This window comes from Kryptolebias marmoratus, linkage group LG6, assembly GCF_001649575.2.
Source record: "Kryptolebias marmoratus isolate JLee-2015 linkage group LG6, ASM164957v2, whole genome shotgun sequence".
Classification (NCBI taxonomy): domain Eukaryota; kingdom Metazoa; phylum Chordata; class Actinopteri; order Cyprinodontiformes; family Rivulidae; genus Kryptolebias; species Kryptolebias marmoratus.
The window spans coordinates 16,218,452-16,240,128 of record NC_051435.1 but is presented as its reverse complement, the minus strand read 5'-3'; the positions used below and the strand labels follow the sequence as shown (position 1 = coordinate 16,240,128).

General features: G+C 37.5%; 1 protein-coding gene across 4 annotated transcripts in view; it reads left to right on the top strand.

The window, feature by feature from the left end:
* The window catches only part of il1rapl1a (interleukin 1 receptor accessory protein-like 1a), a 183,461-nt gene that overhangs the window by 57,942 nt on the left and 103,842 nt on the right, over positions 1-21,677 (top strand). For all 4 annotated transcript variants that reach the window (XM_017410284.3, XM_017410282.3, XM_017410283.3 and 1 more), the window contains exon 3: positions 14,727-15,012. In XM_017410284.3, coding sequence (XP_017265773.1) covers positions 14,727-15,012 — 286 coding nt within the window. The remainder of the gene's footprint in view (positions 1-14,726; positions 15,013-21,677) is intronic.

Sequence of the window (21,677 nt, the reverse complement as noted above, 5' to 3'; positions counted from 1 at the left end):
ACCCATACTCAATCACTATCACAATGAAAGGCTGCTAATTCCTATTTAAAGCTGCCGCACAGGCACTGCCCTTCCTACTCTCCGGGCCGAGGGAGAGCAGGAGACTCGGAGTGCAACAAAGAAGGAAACTGTGTTTTGTTAGCCAGTATATTTTCTGTTAATTCCTGCTGCTGATTTTATCTCTATAAACCACTCATTTCTTGTTTGTTAATGAGTTTTTATGAGGAAATTTCACAAGACCGTTATATGTGCGCGCGTATGTGTGTGTGTGAGGCTGGAGAGCATGGGTGTCATTTGTCTTAGAAGTGCCCACGCAAAAACCCTGCAAGACCTTATTGGCTTTGCACTGAATAACTCAGAAGTTTCACACTTAAAGGAGATTGCTTTAATTCCTGGCCAGCAGGTTAATGTTTGGACTCGGTTGTTCTATTAAATGCGCGCAGTAATTCATAATGTCAGTGCAGTCGATGCAAGCAGCAAACGAGGGTATTATTTTCAGTTGTTAGAGAGTGTCGCATTAAGGGCAGATGCGTTGTTTTGTTTATTTGTTCCTGCTGTATGGTATCGCTGCCTGTACTTACTGCTGCTGCACCATCACCTCCTATCTCTTGTAAAGCACATTCACTTAGAGAAATGCTTTAATTGTGCACAGAATCGGAGGCTGAAATCTCTAGCTGCATAAATATTTCAGAGGAATGCATTGAGGAAGTCTGCAAAATCTTGTTCATCTCTCTGTCTATTTCAGATCTTTTGTTTCTCTCCTCTCGTTAACCTGCTGCTGTGCATGCAAACTGGTGCACCTGCAATACACACAAGCTGCTCAGATTTTGCTAGGAGCTGTAACATTCTTTTGGCCATTAACAGGTATGATTTATTGACACCAAGTCGTTTGACGGTTCCATTTTACTTATACACTAAAGAAAATCGTGCATGCAAAAGCTGGCAAGCAAGAACACAAGCACATAAAGAGTGAGTTTAAACTGGGACGCTACAATAAATGGGGTAATAATTTCTGCATTATTAATGAACAAGCAGCATACTCATCTTAATTGAAGTTCTTTTATCTTCAGCACAGGCTCATTTATTTTCTCCTCTAATAGAAGTAGTGTAACACAAACTGTAGATAGCACATATGTTCTTTGTCTAATGCCATTCTTCCACTTGCTGTGTGCATCACTGCTTACATAAAACACTTGAAAAATAAATGCATTATTTTAAATTACCTTTAATCTAACAAAGAAGAAGGTAGATGTCAGGTTTTTTTTGGTACAGCAAAGCTTTATCATCAAAGATGGATGGATGGATAGGAAAGACGAACAAGAGGCGATACAGGAAATCAGATTAGGCAGGAGGACATGTTTAGAGGCACATGCCAACAGGAAATTGGCAACACCTCAGCAGAATGAGTCAGATCAATTACAGGTTTCATACTATCAGTCGATAGCTAGCTTCCCATGTTTATGAATGATGATGGATAGACCTTTGTGCCACGTTGGAGCAGTCACTGATGATACTTCAATCTCTTGTTGTCCTTTCGTCATGGGAATGCTACCCTGATCGAGGTTTAGACCAGTGTGTCATGAACTCTCATAGCTCTAAATGCTGCATGCACTGGTGACAACTCATGAATGGATGGATTAATTTTGAGGTACACTGTCCTTTTATTCATCTATTATTCAGTTAAAGATTTTAAATTTCTAGCATGTTAAAATATGAACGCATATTTCTCTTCAGACACAAGGCTGAAACAAAAAAGTGCCAGAAAAACTGGAATATTTCCAAAAATTGCAAAACAAAAATATACAGTATATAGTATATATATATATGGTGGTGCCTGTGGTCATCGGGCCCTCTGGGCAGTCACCCCCAAACTGGAGCAGTGGCTAAAACAGATCCCAGGATCAACATCAGACATCTCAGTCCAGAAATGTGCAGTTCTAGGCACAGCCAAGATACTGCGCAGAACCCACAAGCACCCAGGCCTCTGGTAGAGGTCCAGAGCTCAGAGGATGAAAAAGAGACCACCCGCGGAGGGTGAGAAGGGAATTTATATGTGTATATATATATATATATATATATATATATATATATATATATATATATATATATATATATATATATATATATATGTGTGTGTGTGTGTGTGTGTGTGTGTGTGTATATATAAACCACAGCATGTGTTTATCTCCAGCTAAAATGACAACTAAGTGAGACAAGTACAGTAACAACAAATACTGTACTCTTTGGGCTCTGTCAGAATAATTTACACATTTTATCCATGACAATTTAACTCCACAAATGGCTCTGTCAACTCACATCACAACATTGAGTTCAGATCTAAGCTTCTCAATGCCCACTGTTACCTTTTGATTTGGCAGCTCTAATTAATCATTGGCCAAGTAATTTGAAATGCATCTCTCAGATAATAAAAATTAAATACATTTTTATCTTTTAATTTTTATGGGTTTTTTTAGTTAAACTAACCATTTCAAAAGCAATAAACACTTTCAAGCTGGGCCTAAAATGCTATTTTTCCAGTTCGGTTTGATTTCTGAGGCAGCATGAGGGGCTGAATCCAACCTGCTCTTACTGTATGCTTCTGAGCCACCAGGGAGGTAGTCACCAAGCTCAAACATTTAGTATGTGTAAGGGTAGCAGGCCCTTGAGGCTTGAGGCTCTGATGTAGTGATGCCAGATGGTCTGTTTGACTCACCAGCCACCAGACTTTTGATAGGAGATGTACAAAGTGCATATTATCAGTTGTGCTTCACATTAATGCTGCTGAAATATCTGTGACACCTGCTACACTTCCATGATGGTGGTTATATTGTGCAAGCACACACTATCATGGGACATGGTCAACTCATTTAGTGCTTTTATGAACAGCCAGAGGCAGCTTAAAGAGAGGATTGTCTGTCAATGTTAAAACTGAGCCAATATAGATTGTAAATGGCAACTTTTTTTTCAAGGTGTAGGCAGATGTTTCAAGATTTTCAGGATTGTTCTGAAGGCCCCCATACTTACAGAACATATTTTGTTAGGTCTGCCTGTGTGAGGAACCTGACATTTTCTTTTTAATACTGACTTATGATTGTACATAGCCCCTGTCACTGCTGGCTGTGCTTTGGGCCAGTGGGTGAGAAAAACGCTGTGCATTTCTTAGCACAGATACTGTAGCCACCAGCTGCTGTTTTTCACAAGACAGCCAAAAAAACAACAAAAAAAAACTTCTCCATGAGGGCTTTTTGCCTATTATAAAAACATAAGCAGGCCTGAGGGAATGACTCTTAAAAAGACAAAGTCTACAGTTACATCTGGAAATTAATGAAAGCAACAATAATCTGCACTATTGTAGCTCATGTTTTTGGATTACCTGTTTATAGAGAGCAACATTTGTGTGTCTGCAAGACGAATTTAATGCCCTTGTCTCGCCTCATTCTTCATTCTCTTTATTTTCATGTCTCTGGCCGCGAGAGGGGAGCGGGAGAGAGGAGCACAGGTGATAATGACTTGTCAAATTAGAAGCGATGGAACCTGCAGCGAGTGTAAACACAATTCGGAATGTTCGGATGACATTTTCCGAGCTGTATTTCTACTGGGGGAGATTAGCGGAGTGACAGCTCAGCCCGAATCTCATGGATCACAGCTGCACGGTGGAGAGCACTGCCACACACACACACACATACGTTCAGAGAGAACAAATTACTGGCATTTTAATACAAAATTGCAGACTGACACTTGCATAAACAAACACAAAGATTTCCCCACAGGAGAATACAAGTGAGCACACACACACACTTTGAGTTTGAAGATCCTGTCATTTGAAATGCTGTCCCTCCTCTTTAGTAATGGTGCAGGGGACCAGGCTCAGTCAGTCAGCCGGAGTATAGATTTGTGTCCATGTAGTCTGCCCACACCCTGTCAACATGATGGATGGTGTTCATGCACAGCCTCGACTTTATAACTTATAGGAACCTAATTTGCATGTGTTCTCATTGCCAATAAAAGTGCACATGATGTAGGAGAGCCATGGACATTTTTAGCTGTTTAAATATTAGGGGACCCTGTTTCTTAGTGTTCTATTTTACGCATGGTCGTCCTCCCCTGTTCAGCAGAAACCACGAACGGCGCTGCTCATTTCCCAACTTCGCCTATGAAATACAGAACCATTTACGAGGAACAATATCCAGGGCCTTCACATCTCCTCCCTATCCTGCCGCCTCCCACTATTGGAGAGATACTATTGAGAGTCCCGAGCACATCAATTTGGGCCTCAAATGACTTTCTTCGGCTGGCCAAATCCTGACAAGCTTTCTGTTCTCCTTAAAAAAAAGAACACTTTTATCATCAACAGAAAGAAGGAGAGGATGAGCGAGAAAAAGAGAGAGAGGGAAGTCAAAAAGCTAATATCTCACTGACACCCTTTCGCACACAACAGGGGAAATTTCTGTACTATAACGAGTTCTGGTTAATTTGAAGTCAATTGGAGAGTTATTAAAGGGATCTGAATGAGCTGTGCTGAACTTGGTCAAGGACAACAAACCCACCCTGGTTTCTTATGAACCAATAGAAATGTGCTTCAAAGCTTCTGATTTTTCCATAAACCACTTTTGACACTGTTTGTACATATTGCTTTTTTTAAAATCCCACTTATTATGCTATTTTATTTATTTTAACAGATTTTTCAGGACACCTGCATAGATTGTTGTGTAAATCTCCTTGTTAAGGATTTGCTTCACTTTTGGGTATTATCTTTTTTGGTTTATCCTTTAAAACTTCATGTTGCCTTTGAAATTACTCTGCCAATATGTATGCAAATATCAACATCCACCAGGAGAAATTAGATTTACTGCATTTCCCATATTGCTTCTATATCCTTTCCTTGGTCCTCAGGTGCAGGTTCAGTGGTTTAATGTTGCATTGTTTTGCATTACAGCACAATTTAGAGTGCAAGCACAACAAATAATATCGGGGAGACAAAGTAGCAAAGCAAGCTGCAGCGAAATGAGAGATTTGATTTAATTCATGCACCGCAGCATTGGATGAGTTTTTCTGACTAATGTGGAGACAAGCACACAGACAGGAATATTTTTTTTCCCTAATTGAAATTATAAAAAGGGTAATGACCTTAGTTTATAGTAAGTCTATAGTGCTGTGTTATTTTTGTGCCGAAGTCCTTTTGTGATAACTCTAAAGAAACATAAATAATCTTATTGTCTAGCTTAAATCACTACACTTACAACATTGTTCAGTTTGGGTTTTATTTATTTGTTAGGGCTCAGTGGCAGGATATATAAAAGTGTAGCAACGCAGGTGGTTTTCGATTGAGAAATTAATGACAAACAGCTGTATCAAGTACAAGTTACTAGTTGTAAGAAAATATATTAAATGAAGCGCTTGATTAAACTACCAGAAAATCTTTGACTTTGAAATGTTTCAGATGGCAGAAACATGTCCTTCAGATGGCTCTGTTCTAGCTAGATGTTAGCTTCACTTCCCAAAGAGAATTTCTTCCTGATTGTGCAAGTACTCTTCTTAAATTTTTTTTTAAATAATCTAATTTCATTAACTCAGATTTTGAGTGTTCAGAATGCCAGAAAATAATAATGAAAAAAAAAGAAGAAATAGCTTTCAAAAATGAAATGTAGAAGTAACTATCTGAAGAGGAAAAGAAAGGCTGATTGCTTGGCAACAGCAGAGGAAAATAATTAACAAGCACTGTAGATTATTCTAACTTTATTGCTGATGAGTTGCCAGTTAAGTATCTTAGAGAGGCTGTGGTTCATGGTACTGAAGTAGAGAAGGAGCTGAACTTGACATTAAGTGAAGGAAAGATAAGGTTCTGAGAGTAATGTAGCAACCATGGGGGGGTTCTATCACTGTTACTGACTACACACACATGCTAGCTAAGATGTCTAAAGAAACACTTTTAGTTGAGGCTTAATTTACCTATATCATCTCATTTTGACAGAGTTCTTAACGGCACACACACTTAGAGGTAAAGTAAAGCACTACATTGTTAAAAGGGTACGCAGACTAATGATATATTAATTACCCGAAGGTTTAGTTTTTTTAGAATAATTAGTCATGTGAAACTATTATCTGAAGTTGAGTGTTATATATGAAAAAATAAACACAGGAACGAACTTTGTCACCATGAGGAGCTTTTATATGGAAGTGTAGTTTTGAAGAAAAAAAGTATATATTTTATGCATATTAAAATGTTTAATTTCAGTAGTTCTGTTTGTTATCCTTGTGAAAATAAAATAATCTAGAAAAAATAAAAATAAAAATGGTGTTCCCATGTAAATTTTGCTTAATAGTCACTGCAAACATTGGCCACTGATGGTGCAAACCTCCTAAGAGTTAATGTTTTTTTGTAACTCCATAATTAATTGGTCTATAAACAATGAAATATTTTTAAAAGAATTAATGTGTAAAGAATTGAAGGAACAAAGTGACAACAGTGTTCAACAAAATTGCTCCTGAGAATTTGGGTCAATGAAAATCTTATGTCATGTTAAAATTCAAGTACATTTAATCTGTGTGGAGTTTGTGTGTTTCCCCTGTGAAAGTGTGGGTTTTCTCCAGGTTGTCCAGTTTCCTCCCACAGACTAAAAGCCTCCATGTTGTGTTAACTGGCTACTCTAAATTGTCACTAAGTGTGAGTGTGTTTGTGGTCCAGAGACGGACTGGGGACCTTTCCTTTCCTCTCTCTCTTAAATGCTGGGCATAAGCACCGGCTTCCCTCAACACTGCACGGAATAACAGAATATTGGGAAGCAGAAATGGATGTATTAAGGAATGTAATGTTTTAGTTAGTTTTGTTCTCCTCTTGTCATTAGTTTATTTCAAAATTAGTCAGTTTTTCTTCTTTTTTTTATTCTAACTGCAGCTGCCAAAATGTGGGCGAAAATAAAAGAAAGTAAACTGTTACCATGGTTTGAGCCTGTTAATATGTGGGCTGCAACTTGTTTTTAAATGGTAATTTTTTAATGTTCGCTTTGTTTTCATTGGCTTCTGTAATTTATGTATTGCAGTTGTTGCTCCAGCTGCTCACCTTATTCAAAAACCATCCAAATCACCGGCCAAACAACAGTCAACTTCCTGTTGTTTTTACAACATTCACCTGCCATTCACCTCACTTATCTTCACATGGGGTCCTTTTCTCTGTCAGAGCCAGAGAGGAATCATTTTTAACACATTGAAAATTGGTGGTATTAAAGGATTTTTTTATTGTATTTTATGTAAGCTGTGAAGTCAGCTTGTGGGAAGTTAAACCTAGGGCCTTGTTGTAAGACAACAGTGCTAACCAACTGCTCCATCCTGCAAGCTGATTGTTTAACTTGCTCACATTCATTGATGGATAACATCTATTTTACTGTGATTGAGACAGGTTTCAATTGTGGAATTTCTGTATGTTATGATAATAGATTTCCTTATGGGTTCATGTTGTTTTTATTTTCAGCAGAGTTAAAATCAAAGCCTCTCTTACTGTAGGATTGCATAAAATCAGGAAAATAAGGTTAGTTTTAGATGGATGTGCTGATTTTGTTTGCAATTTATGTAATCTATTGTCATTACAACACATATTATCTTGACTTTTTGTTCTGTCTAATTTGACTGGTCACAATTTGAACACAAGTGACCGAGTCTCAAGAAAGGTTAATTTTAGAAAATAAGAAAATATGCCCCCTTTTCACTGAATTTACAGAATTATTGTGGCCTATAGGAGATTATTCATTTTAACTTGACTTAAATTTAATCGCTATATTTGTTATTCATTCATGGTTAAAAAGTAAAAGAAAAGAAGAAAGGTAAATTTATTCAAAGTATATTAATGTTCTTAATCTTCCTCTGTTTTGTGGATAAAGAGCAAAGGTCGTTCGCCATCTTTATAGTAAAATTATCTGTAGGCTACTTCTTCTCATTTGCATATAAATGAATAATGGTAAACTGTGAGTGAAAGAGAATGATTTTTTGGACAGAGATTTTAAAATGGCAGTAGGCAGAGGGAGGAGTTATCAATCCATAATAAAGTTTTTTTTCCGTATTGGTGCATTTAGAGAAGAGATGGAAAAAGAAAGTAAATGTAGCAAGTCATGGTGAGGTTGTTGGAGTGTATCCCAGCAGCCAGTGTGCAAGTCCATTGCAATGGCCAACCCAGAGACACATGAGGCAAAAATAGGCTCACACTCAGACCTAGCTTCAATTTAAAATTCCCAGTTAATCTAACAGGCACATTTTTGGACTGTAGAAGAAAACAAGAGAAAACCCACAGATCTGCAGGGAGAACATACAAACTCCACACAGAAAAGTCTGCATGGCAGCGTTTCAAAACAGAGGCCTTCTTGCTGTGAGGCAAGAGTTCTAATCACCGCATCACCATGTAACCCACACCGGACTACCTGTCCCAATTATAAAAGTGCAGAGTTTGCAATCTAAGTTACTGTACCTATCTATAGTTTCAAAGTTTTTACTCAGCATTGGTATATATTAACTTGATACACCTATAAAATAAAAAAAAATTCTTCTAATTCGCCTCAAGTCTCAATAAGCTAAATACTAGGGAGACGTATTCTACAGAGCCCAAACAACATCTGACTGCATTACTAGGTTGTCACTGGGCTATAGCCATCTTTGTGTGATGCAGAGGCTCTTTTAGCCACTAGGGGTTGACCTCCAATTAGACAACTTGTTCAGTCCTCCACCTTGCAGTGTGATAAAATGTTCTTGAGCCAACACACTGTTCCTCCTATTGTTCTCAATATGCTTATCAGTGTGTAAGGGGGAATATAAAAAGTGCTCCATATATAGAGTCTTGGAAATCCCTGCATGTGAGTGTCTATGTGTCTAAATGGATGATTTACAAAGACATTGTAAAGAACTGTGCAGAGCCAGAGGTAAAAAAATAGGCTGTATAAATGTGGACTGTGCCGTGGATCCCAGATAAAAAAATATGAATTTTCTAGAAGTTACTGAAAACTGGTCTTTCATTAATTATTTCTGAAAATTAATTAGTTTGATTATGATTTAATTGTTTACACCATAAAGGTGGTTATTATTTCAGTTAGCAAAATGCTGCTTTGTAGAGAAAAATGGAAAAAAACAAAACAACCATGAGACATAAAAAGTTAAAACATGAATAATATTAATTAGAAAGATTTAAAAAAAAACAGGTTTAGCAACAGTTCTTTTATCAGTCTTTGATAAAACAGTGGCTTACTCACAACTGTTGCCATCACCTAACATTTCATTTTTACTTATTTTTTTTTTTTGTAAAAGGAAATAAAAGCAAGATAATTTGAAATGTAGTTCCAGTACTTTGGCATTTTTATGTCATTTTTTCTGCACTAGTTTTCAGTGTTTTTTTAATATATTTTTGAGCATTTTTCTAGTACTTAATATTCATTAATGAATTCATGAATAGATTAATTCTAAAAGCAAAATCCCTCCTCTGTTTCACAACAAACTATCCTTTTATATAATAGGCGTCGCTTCAGTTCCATTGCATATATTAAGAAAATTATAATTAACCTATTTAATTCAAATAGGTTATGGAAATATTTAAATTCGGGATAAATATTTTGCAGTCATGTACAGTGATACAATTACAATAAAATAGCACCATCACTTTACATAAAGTCTTGTTTTCTGCCTGTCCTGTGCACTTTGTCACAGTCTCTGTCAACAGTTGAAAACCACCCAAACAGAAAATTATTCTTCTGGTTTCAAGTGATTTTGGATAAAAGCACTTGTTAACAGAATGTAGTACAAAATGCATAACTGTGCAGTTGTCTCATCCTCTTTGGTTTGCGAGTCAGTAATAACTTTAAAGTCTGCACCCCTCCTGTCGCCGGTGGTAGTTTCATAATGATGCTACCTCCCTCAAGTCAAAAAACTCAAGTCAAGTGACAATATGCAGAAAAAACTACTGGCCTATTTTGGGTGAACTACATATTCAAAAGCAGCCCACTTAGGCCACTTAGGATAGGAGCAAAAGTGAAGATAAACCCACTTCTCCAGGAACCCATACAGTAACGTGTTAGATTCTTTTAACCTCTACTTTACCTTTATTTAGAGGTCAGCTGTGTAGGACGAAACTTTTGAATTCAGAGAGTAACTCGCAGAGGAACTGTTAGGTAAAAACCCAAACCTAGTGATTTACAAAGGACGATAGGATTCTACAAGTTTAGATGCTGCTTTTCATCAACTGTATTGATCCTCGATTAAATAATCTCGAGGCTTAAGTAAAAAGAGAGAGACACAGAGAGAATGATGGTCAATTATTGTGCCTAAAACTGCAAACTGTGATCAGTAACTGAGCCCATTTTGAAGACTAATGTGTGAATGCAGACTATTATCTGTGTAAAGAACTCACAGTGATAATGTGTGCAGCACAGGAGAATCAAGTAATTTGCAGAAAGATTATGGCTGATGTTTTTACCTTATCCCCAGGCTTACTAATTCAGTGAGTCATTTACTATAAATTCTGCACAATTACCTTTAATGGTCGGCATGTTTCATGCCCACGCTTGTAGAGCTGGAATACCATGGAGGCTTATTGTTCATAATTAGCCCTTGCCAGGACTTGAATTTCTATAGAGGATAACAAAGGTCATTCCTTTACCTGTTCTGTTGCTGATTGTTCAGGGTGTTTATTTTGTAAAGTAATAATCCAATTCAAATGGAAATTAATGTCTTAGAAATTGTGGACAAATAAGAAATGACTCATTTTTATTCTGTTTGAAAATCTCAAATAGGCACCAGAGAAAGAAAAAACACTTTTGAGTTGAGGGAGGATGGAGATGGAGTCACTGTATAATATGGTGCAGTGGGTGTCAGCTGAGAAGAAGAGAAAGAAAATGTGAGAAAGACAAAAAGTTGTTAGCTATTTGTATACTCATATAGCTTACTGAATATCCTCTTGGCCTACAAAAACTCGGCTGCCCACCATGCATCTGATAATGAAACTTCATTACAAGAGCGGGTAGTGGTGAGAGAAAAAACAGTCGGGGTCGACTGATTTGGGCTTTTCACTGACTTATTTTAACGTTGACTTTTAATAATCAGGAGAGTTGATGGTCGATTAATGAAGCAGATTTAATTAGTTGTTTGTTCTTGGCCCACACATTTACAGTTTGATATTGTGTAATATAGTTTTTTTTAAAAACACACAACAGTGATTGAAGAAATGTAGGCCAGTATTTATAGTAGGGTGTAGAGGTGTAATAGTGCATGTGTTCGTACCGTGACAGTTTGGTACAGACATTTTGGACAGGTTCAATAAAATGTCAACAAATATATAGAAATATAACATTATCTAAACACTCTACACTGAACAATTCATGGTTGTTTTAAAATAACATTCTGAAGCTTGAAAACTTGCCTGTCACACCAGCAGTCACATGGCTGAGAAGTTTAGGTCCTTCACATTTTATTTATTTTTATATTTTCATATTGGGAGATGTTATTTGGTTCTGTGTTGCTTTTTATTTTGTACAAAGTCTAAGTCAAAGTACTGGGGCAAACACTCCTTGGTTTTTGTTTTATTTTACTTTTATTGTTTAGTAATATTTTCTGAAGAGATAACTTTCTGGAGTTTATTAAACTTTCTGCTTGACACAGGGCCTGTGGGTTACTCTTTTTTTTTTTTTAGCTCAATGCGGATAAAAAATACAGTAAAGTAAGACTTCTATTTTACTGTGAATTTACCAGTTGACAAGTCCTTCATTGCTGTACATGACCTGCTACCTTAGTAGCGGGTGTAAATATAGGTGGAAAAAAAAAAGAAGTAATATAATGTTGCAGAACAATCGTGAAAATATGATAATGGAAAGGGACAAAAGCAGGATTTGACTCAGGATACATGTAGCTCTCTGTGGGATTGGAGCATTGGCTATGGTGAGTGTATTTCGTTTGTTTGTGTGTATGTGTTGGGGGTGGTGGGTGTAAATTTATTCAAGCTCAGGGGTGTGTATTTATTGGCTTGGTTTAGTGTCACACAAAGATGGACAGGTTTGGCCTATCACTGAATGTAATAAGGCTTCTGTGAGTCACACACACTTATAGTGTATGCACATTTCCTGCAGTTTGACATTCCCACCATGGTGTTTTTCTTGGATCAGCTATACTTTACCCTATACATCATGTGATGTACCAGCTGTACAGTAACGCTCTCAAGTAAAGGAGTGTTGCAGCTTACAGTGCTGCAGTAACATTCTGATGACTGACAGCCATGTGGGAATGTGTCCATATGGAAACATTTCTCACAGTATGGGCTTGTTGAGTGGCTGAGCAGAATTGCTACAGATCCTTAATGTCCCAGAAATACATGGTGGAATCAGGGGAGAGAGATCCTGTATGTATGCGTATGTGTGTGTGTGTGTGTGTGTGTGTGTGTGTGTAGTTATGTGAAAGCTGTCAGCGGATAGAGAGTGAAAGGTGGGGACTGCAGTATTCCTGCAGCGGGAAGCATTGATTTTCTGGTCTTGCATGGGGATGTGGGAAATGTCAGCCTCTAATTGAGTTGATAAAACCGTTTTGAGTCTCAGACGTAAATATGGTTCCCCCCCCCCCCCCCTTCACACGCACACACACACGCACACACACACAGTCACCCGCCCCCCCACACACACACACACACAAAAGGCCACTGCATTAGACAACTCCCCCTTTGGGATGTCTGTAAGAAATAAAAGGTCCACTTATTTGTGTGTGTGTTTACATGTGCATACTTGAGTGGTGCTGCTTTGTTGGACTGCACACATCTGCAAGTCAGCACAGTGAGAAAAAACGACAGGTGAACAGCCGCTGAATAAAATGTTTTCTTTTGTTATGAATCAGAAGCAAAGCTTGTTAGGATAAACAGTTTTGTTTTGCCAGAGAAAGCAGAAATGGATATTGTGATGGCGTTGCAGAGGTCATATCCATTAGAGGTGCAGAGGGTGAATAGAGAAAAGGATGAATGAAGCGTCTGCTGTCCCTGCTGATTAGGAGATTGATATGCAGAGAGGGCAGAGGACTTACCTGCTGTCTTTAGTGGAATTTCACCTCAATGTCAGAGGAAGGATGATTCTCTTAGGTTCAGTGCTTCTCTGAGGATTAGCTTTTTCTTTTCTTTCTATAAAGTAAAATGAATGTGTGTGTTTTTAAGTCTCATTTTGGTTGATATTACACTCACTGATAAAAAAAGTTAAGCAATCAGAATAAATGGGCCAGTTTGACACATGTGCAGACCAGCACTGGATATGTACGTATGTAAGTGAGTCAGTTTGCAAAGAAGTGGCACGTTTAGATCAAGCACCAGAGGGCAGAAGTGGTAGCAATAGGAGTGGAACCGTAGTGTTATCAGATAGTTGCCGGAGTGTTCAACAGTCAAATAGAGAGTGAACATCACCAGACACTGAGGATGTCTTGTAGCGGCATTATATAGCATTATCAGCACTTGAAAGAGTTAATTAGAGGTGGCACTGGGGGTTGGTGTCAGACTTGGGTATTGTATCGTGCAACTACCTTGCAGGTTACAACTGTTCCACAACAAACCAGTGTTTGCATGCAGGCATGCTACACCCTACTGATACAGAACCAGCAGTGTTATTTATTTGACCTGTTATTGTAATAACTGCAATAAAGTCACATGACTTTTTAACACACGCAGTTTCATTTTGTTTCCTGAAACTTCCCCTCTGGGTTCTTAGGTTTTTTTGTCAGTGAGTGTATAAATACACTCTTTGGAAAGGCTTGTCTGCAGTAATAAAACTATTGCTAATAATGTTCATCAGTATGACACATAACAGTTAATCAAGCAATCAAGTTTAAAGCTGTGAGGAGTGAACACATAATGCATGTCTGTTTGCATCTATAGGGCCTCGCTTATAATATTGGGGGAGGAGGGGATAATTAGACAGTGTTTCACACATTAGACCACACACACTCACATGCATGCACACGTTCTTTCTGTTTCTTTCACATTCATATGTGTGAAAGTGAACACACACATACTCACACACACTTGTGGCAAACCCTACTGGTAATTACTGACATAATTAGGCAGACAACCATTCGTATAGGGAATGCACGCTCTTGAAAACAGACACACACACTCACACACACACACACAAAACGACACACATTACCTCCCTGGTAATTAACAGTATTAATTACAAGCATAGCTGTCCCTGTGAGGCTCTGTATCACTCACAGACGGCACACAGCAGGGTTCTTATTACTTTATCTCAACACACCATCACCACTTCTGTCTATGTCTCCTAGTCTCTGGTTACACATGCACACATTTTCTCAAGCATACACCTACTGGATAAACAAATGTTTGGTAATTAGTTGGAGACTGATAGCTGGCCACTGGTAGAATGCAGTTGCTGCAAACACGAGAGAGACTTGTTTGCTAGAATAGGAACAGCCCACTATGCCTCAGTGGTTTTGAGCCTGATTCAAGATGGCCACTACAGGAAATCAGCCTTAGCAAACGCAAAATGGACAGTCATTTTTACAGATATGGAACAAGTACTTGGTGCTGAGAGTCATCTCCATCAAATACAATAGTGCTGAGATCTTTGTTTAAAAGTTTGACATGTAAGGCGGTGAACAATATGCATTCCTTTAGGAAATGCTACCTAATTTAATAATAGCTTAGAATATGTTTTGCGTCTATTGTAATACTTTTATTAAATGCTCCTTGTTCTTTTTTTTATTTTGTCTTGTAGTCGACGGCTGCACAGATTGGTCAGTGGACTACCTAAAGTACCGGGTGCTTCAGGGTGAGCCAGTACGGCTTAAGTGTGCTCTGTTCTACGGTTACATCCGAGCCAACTACAGCCAGGCACAGAGCGTGGGCCTCAGCCTCATGTGGTACCGCAGCTCTGGCCTCGGACACAGCGACTTCGAAGAGCCCATCTCTTTCGACGGAGTCCGCATGAGCAAAGAAGAAGACGCCATCTGGTTTCGACCTGCTGACCTACAAGATGTGGGCCTGTACTCTTGTGTCCTACGGTAGGTTTTTAAGGTATATGTGTGTGCAGGGGAGTTTTCATTCTTGTTTTGGGCTTTAATACATTTGAGTCCTAAGTCTGCAACATTTTCCCTAAGCATTGTGTGAGCCAAAGTCTATTTCAAAAGGCAGGTTCAGACTACAGGTCAGGTTGAAAATGATCCAAATTCAAAAATGTAAAATGTAAAATTTAAATTCTTTTTAAAACTCAATATCAGCCAAATTGATGCAGAGCTGCAAAAAACTGTAACACTTTTCAAAGTTTTTTCAACTTGTTATTTCTACTTTTTGAGATATAATTAGGGAATATCTTTCAATGTGAAATTCAGATGCCAAAGCAAAATTCCTATCTGAGTGGGCCTGTAGGAAGATTAAATGTGCAACATTGGAACATGCTTGCTTTTATTTTAAAAATAAATAAATAAAAATGGAAAAATGTAAATTTCCCCAAGAATACTTTAGGTTTTGCTACAAGTATCCATACAGCTATGTGGGAAAACTATCCCAACAGATGAATAAACACAAACTCCATCAAGTTATTAACCTTCACAATCCATACCATTCCCTAATAAACAGCTCACTGGAGATCTTCCTTTCACTAAGAATTTAATAAATCTTTTTAAAACCCTCCTTAAACCCAAAGACGCACAATATGTTGACTGCATTTGTTTGCAATCATTTACCAGTCTGTATGATATTTCATTAGTAAAGTCTGAGGATCTATTCCTGAACAAATACCTTGGTCTTTCTCTGAATTATTGACAATTTTCTCCAACAAATTTTTGCCTTTATTCAAATGTGTTAAATTCAGCGAACACTAACATTCTGTGGATTGCTGCAGTTGTAGTAAGTGCCCACAAGCTCCATGTTTCTCCATCTGCTTCTGTCGAACTGGGGAAATTTCTCTCAAATACCCAAATCAGAAAACTGTGAGATATTCATCTCTGAGCTGAAATTAATTACTCTATTAGGGAGCGCATATAGCCTAAAGTTTGGCAGGTGAAGGGAAGAGGCTTTTTTAAGATCTTGAAATTATGTTTATGTTTTGGACTTCTGTTTGTAGAAATATTAGCCATTTCAGAAAAACCCGACTTAAGTAATTGACTGATTTACCATTACAACTACAAAGTAGAAAAAGTTGGAGTTTTATGAAAGAAGACAAATGAAAATAATAGAAAAGCTGCAGTTGTTCTTCCATTTCTTTGGCTTTTGTTTCACTACAGACAAAATTCACCCAATATATTTTATGTTTCGCTTGTCATCTTAATTTTGTTTATTAGTGCACATTTAGTCCTGCATTTCAGACCTACAACACAATTCCAATCAAGCCTAGATGGAGGCAATTAGCAATGAGGTTAGAAAAAACATGTTATTATGAATGGCTGATTATAGTCATGATTTGGTGGATTCTCAGTTTGTTTTATAGTCCACAAATATCTAACAATTTAAATACATAGGAGTGATTTTTGTACCTAAAGTTAGAAATGTGTTCAATCCTTTTAGAACAGTTTCAGAAACGATCAAAATTATTTTAAACCTTACTGCATCAGCACATTGTTGCCCATCATTGCTTTGTTGTTCTCTTTTCTGTGATTTCTTTCTCTTATTGTAGTTAAATTCAAACCATTTTGAGCCATAAAAGAAATGTGCTTTAATTTGTGCTTAACAGCTGCTTATAATATATTTTTTCTCTGCTGAAACAAAGCACTCTGTCACAAGCTCCATCCCCTTTTTATTTCACCCTGACCAGCCACCACCACCACACAGTGACTTGACATTTGAGTTGTGCATGTGCAAATGTAGAGTGCTGCTCTGTGCTCTCACAGCAACAACATCAACATGAATAAACCTCCAAAAACTCAGCCTGAGGGGATATCACCACAGCTATCCTTAACCAAATGCAGAACACTAACTGTCTCAACCAGCAAATCCTACATTTTAGCAAACATCAGTTTGGAGGAGTCATATTCCTAAACATATAGGATTTTGAGTGAAACAAGATTTGATGGCGATAAGACTCGAATGCTGTTCTGTAGTGGATTTGAGTTTGCAGAGTTTACAGGTGGTTGTTGGAAATTTGGGGCTGGATGCACCAGATAGCCTGGATGTGTCAAATATGGTGAAGTTGAAGGTTGTAGAAAAAATTTGTCCAAAAGACAGATTAGTAGAAAAGCAATGAGTTTTACAGAACTGATTTTCATGGACAGGTTGAGCAAGAAGGTCATTAATGATGACAAAGGTGTGAAAAAGGTCAATCCAACAATGTGAGAAAGTAAAAGTAACAAATAGTACAGGGCAACTTTTTCACCCAAATTGAATGATTTCTTTCATATAATGAACTTGTGCAGGAGATTCATTTGTGAGCTATGCAAGTGGAGAATGGCTGTATTTTTTTCTATTGAAAGACATTAAGCCTGACAATAACAAAACTGTCTTATGAAAAATTAATGAAGAATATTTAAAGATATCTCAGCTGAGACAATTTTGGCATATGGACATTCATTAATATAGGTTGTCATAAATTAATAGCACATGCACATTGGTAGTTAGTAATTATTTTCTTTAGAGAGTTTAGTCTGCTGTTTCCAATCATTCTGTCCTAAAGCAAGTGAGGTTTTAGAGTAATGTTATGAACAACAATATCTTACCTGTTCTTGGCAGCTCTTTGAACAACATTAGCTTAGAAAAACAGAAATCTTTCTGACTGGATTGACAATCTAACAGCTAGACCGAGTGGGACCAAGACCAAAGTGGGTTACTGCCATCTTAAAACAAATTCAACCCTAATCGTTTTATACTGGTCCATTCAACCCCTATTTTATAAACCTATACATCACTGTCAATTAAACATTACCTGGTTATTCTATCAGAAATATAATGATATTCCTGCCAAAGGTTCCTGAGGCTCCTGAAAGTATTACAGCTGGCTGTGGTTTTTGCTATTTGCACTTGCAAACATTCAAAGAATTTTATGTAAAACAAAAATCCAATGCAAAATTAATGATGATGTTAGCGTATCTGTGACATGGATCCTGCATGCATCAGCTTCCTCTTTGAGAAGCTGAAGCAAGACTGGCCCTGCTGGCCTCATGCCTAGGCCACGACCAAGATCGGGACAAAGTCATGGAAACAACTTATTACAGATGTGAGTCGTTCTAGAGCAGACACACCAGACATGGTGAGGGTGCAAGAAAGCTTCTCCGGACATAAAAAATAGCAGGGAAAAACCTACGTATTTGGTGAGTGCTAAGGTTTCAGCAGTGTGATGATTGCCTTCACACTGAAGGTTTTCTAAATTTGCTGTGATCCAGTCAAATTCTAATAGGTCATGTAGGTCATGGAGAGTCTAGTGGAGTTTTAATCCAATGTGAAGGGGGCTTTAACGTGATATCTAAATTTGGTTTTAAATATCTAAGAAATGCCCATAGCCTAGATGTCGATGGACATTTTAGAAGCCATTTAGATGTCTTTTCAACAAAAAAAATCTCAGTAAGAAAGCTAAGTGGTATAAAAATGATCAAGTCCAATAAATGTTTGTGTGCTATTAGTATTCTTAATAATTAGTAGGAGTTAAATAAATACCAGTGAGTAGCGATGGCAATATGCTTTTTAAAGGAGATGATGGTGTAGTTACTTTTACAGTATTAAAATTTATTTTTATCCTAATTTAAACACAAAAATCAAAGGTAACTGCAAGTAATATTATTATTATTTTCATATTTGTGAGCTAAAAGCAGCAGAGCAAATATTGTCACTATTCTAATGTGTCATGACTGCAGCTTACATATACTGTTTAGTCTAAAGAGGTAATTTGTCTAATTTAAGTTTGGCTTTTCACTAAAATCCTTTAAATGCTTTTTTTTTTTTGAAAGACATAAAGGAACAGGGATTTACTAAAGTCTCTGTTTGTGTACAGTGTGCATTTGTGGGAATGGTTATCTTTGTCCTTCTCTGTCCAGAAATTGAAGTCTAATTGCGAGTTTTTATGTGAAGGTGACTTCATTTACATAGTAATCTCCATGTGCTCACCATGAATCTCTTTTATTCCGCTGCTTTTTCACTGCCTCCCTTTTCTCTGCATATCATCACACATTAGGTCTGCAACACTTCTTCAGATCCATCAATCTTTCGTCCTCCTTCCCTCTGTCACTCTGTCCTTTTTTTTCTTCACCTGATGGATTATTTCATAATAATTCCACTAATGAGTCAGTGTTTCAGAGTGGGTGAAACTATGCGTAATTCCTTCCTGTGATTATATTATCCCACATGTTGGATAATAATGTGTGGAGAATTACAGACACTGTGAACTGCTAACAAATATCCAAAGCAGGTACCTTCAAATAGAATGTGACAGATGTGAAATACATCAGGGGACCGTGCATCAACTTCAAGCTGTCTGACAATCACACAGCATCACAGACATCTTCCCACAATGCTACAGGGAGCCTGTTGTGAATATTAAGTTGGCTCCCTAGGGACTTTACTGGCTCAAGTGTGTGACTATGAGAGGTCATTTCCAATCATCTCCACATTATGTCATAGAATTTGTTTTTTATTTGCATGTATAAACAGGTGACAAACTATGGGAGAAGCCTGAAACCTTAGTTTGTAGAGTGAGGGGATTCACTGATATACTGATATAAAAGTGGCATGGCTTGCACTTCACTTCTCCTTTGAGGAAAGGGTCAGTTCGTTGAGTCCTAGCTGTTGGAGTACCAACCATTACTTATATTAACAACTAACTGGGTTTGAACTGGAACACCCAGGTTAAAATTGGCTCAAATTTAAATAGAGTCAACACCTTCTTTGTTACTATAAAAATTTGTATCACGTCTGGACTTGGTTGATGCTTTCTTTTTAAGTCTTGCTGTTTGATTCAACTAAAAACAAATAAAATCATTGAGTAATAGGGATACGTTTGAACCATGTGATTATTTCTTTGTTTTTTTTCATATTTCAAAACCATGAGCTGTGCTTTGTTGTGTACAAGTGTCGCATTGTTATCATGCTCAAATGGTGGGAGGAAAATGGAAAATGTCACTTTTTATGGTGAATTTGCCTCATTTCTTTTGCTAAGTGCCTTCCCCTGCTGATTTTGAGTGATTATGAGTGTTCTATCTATAAATACTCACTACTTTCTTGTAATAAAACATTTTATGACTTTGTTCCTCTGATCCACTGGAAAGAGTTTCATCCTGTGTGCTGGAATGTCTTTAACCCTCCTGAAGCTCTCAAAAGAGAGAGAGACAAAGAAAGGTGGAGAATCCCTTGTAACTTCAGGTCAATTTGATCTGAAGGCCAGAGGAGGGTTAAATTTATCTTCAGATTTTTTGAAAGTGGAGTTTTGTGGAAAGATTATGAGCAATAATAACTTACTTGTTGATGATAACTCTTCAAACGGCCTCAGTTTGGAGAAGTAGTTTAATTTTGACTGGACAAACTAGCTAAAGGATCGTCCAAATGAGGCTAAAACTAAAATTGATTGCTGTCATCTTAAAACAACTATAACCTTAAAATTTTATTAGCCATTCATGTAGATACTATTTTTTAAAACTTGAATACTGCCTTCAGTTTCACATTATGTGGTTATTTATATTAAACTGTTTTTGTTATTTGCAAAGCCAAGTTGCAGCAGCAGCTATCTGTAGCACTTTTGGTGCAGACTGAGACACTTTCTGCATCATACTATTTCTGGAGGAATAACCATGTAATGTGAACTTGACAGCAGTGTAGAGCTTTATAAAATAGTGGTTGTATCAGCGGCTATAATACCTTTGAGACTGGAGTTGTGTTAAAACAGCAGGAATCCACTTTAGTCTTGACCTGCATGGAATAGCTATTAGCTCATCAGTCTGGACAGAATTAAACTTGATTTCTCCAAACTGAAGCCATTCAAAGACATTTTTTACAGTACATAAGATACTAATTGTTCATAGTCTTTCTACAGAACTCAACTTCAAAAAATATGAACTATTCCTTTAAAAACTGGTTCCACTGTGGCGGAGGTCCATATACTTGTAGAATCAATACAAGAGCACATTAAAATTAGTTTGGGAGCACATGGAGACCCTGGTGGGGAGTCATCTGTTTGTGATTGTCATGTTTGTATTTCTGAGTGTGTGTTTGCATGCTTGTGTTTGTTCTATAGGCAGCTATAGTGTCCAAAAATACTCCAAGCCTACATCACAACTTCCCACTCTGTTCCCTTTAGATAGAAAGTACTGAGTCAATAATGTTAGTTTTTGACACTAAGAGGGCAGCGCTCTGTTGCAACATCTTCCATCTTAGTTTTCTTCCTACAACAGCTCCAGATGCCCTTTTAGTCATCTTCTGTGTGGAGGTACACAGTATCTTTTCTGCTCACTCAAGTAGCTATTCTCCCACTGTTCCTTTTACCGGTATCTCTAACCAATCTTTCACAGCTGCACAAAGCCACATTTGTCTTTTAAGTTTGTGTGTATGAATGTGTGTGTATGCATCTGTATTTTATGGCCACAGGGGGTTCAGAGGTGTTTATATGAGAGCGGTGACACCCTTATTGCTTCTATAACCTGAGTAGATCATATGAAACACTGTCATTTACAGTAAATGGGAGCATCTGGTCAGCTGTAAATGTAATGTAATGAAATGAAACGAAAGCTCAAATGGCTGTTCTCACAGTCCTTCC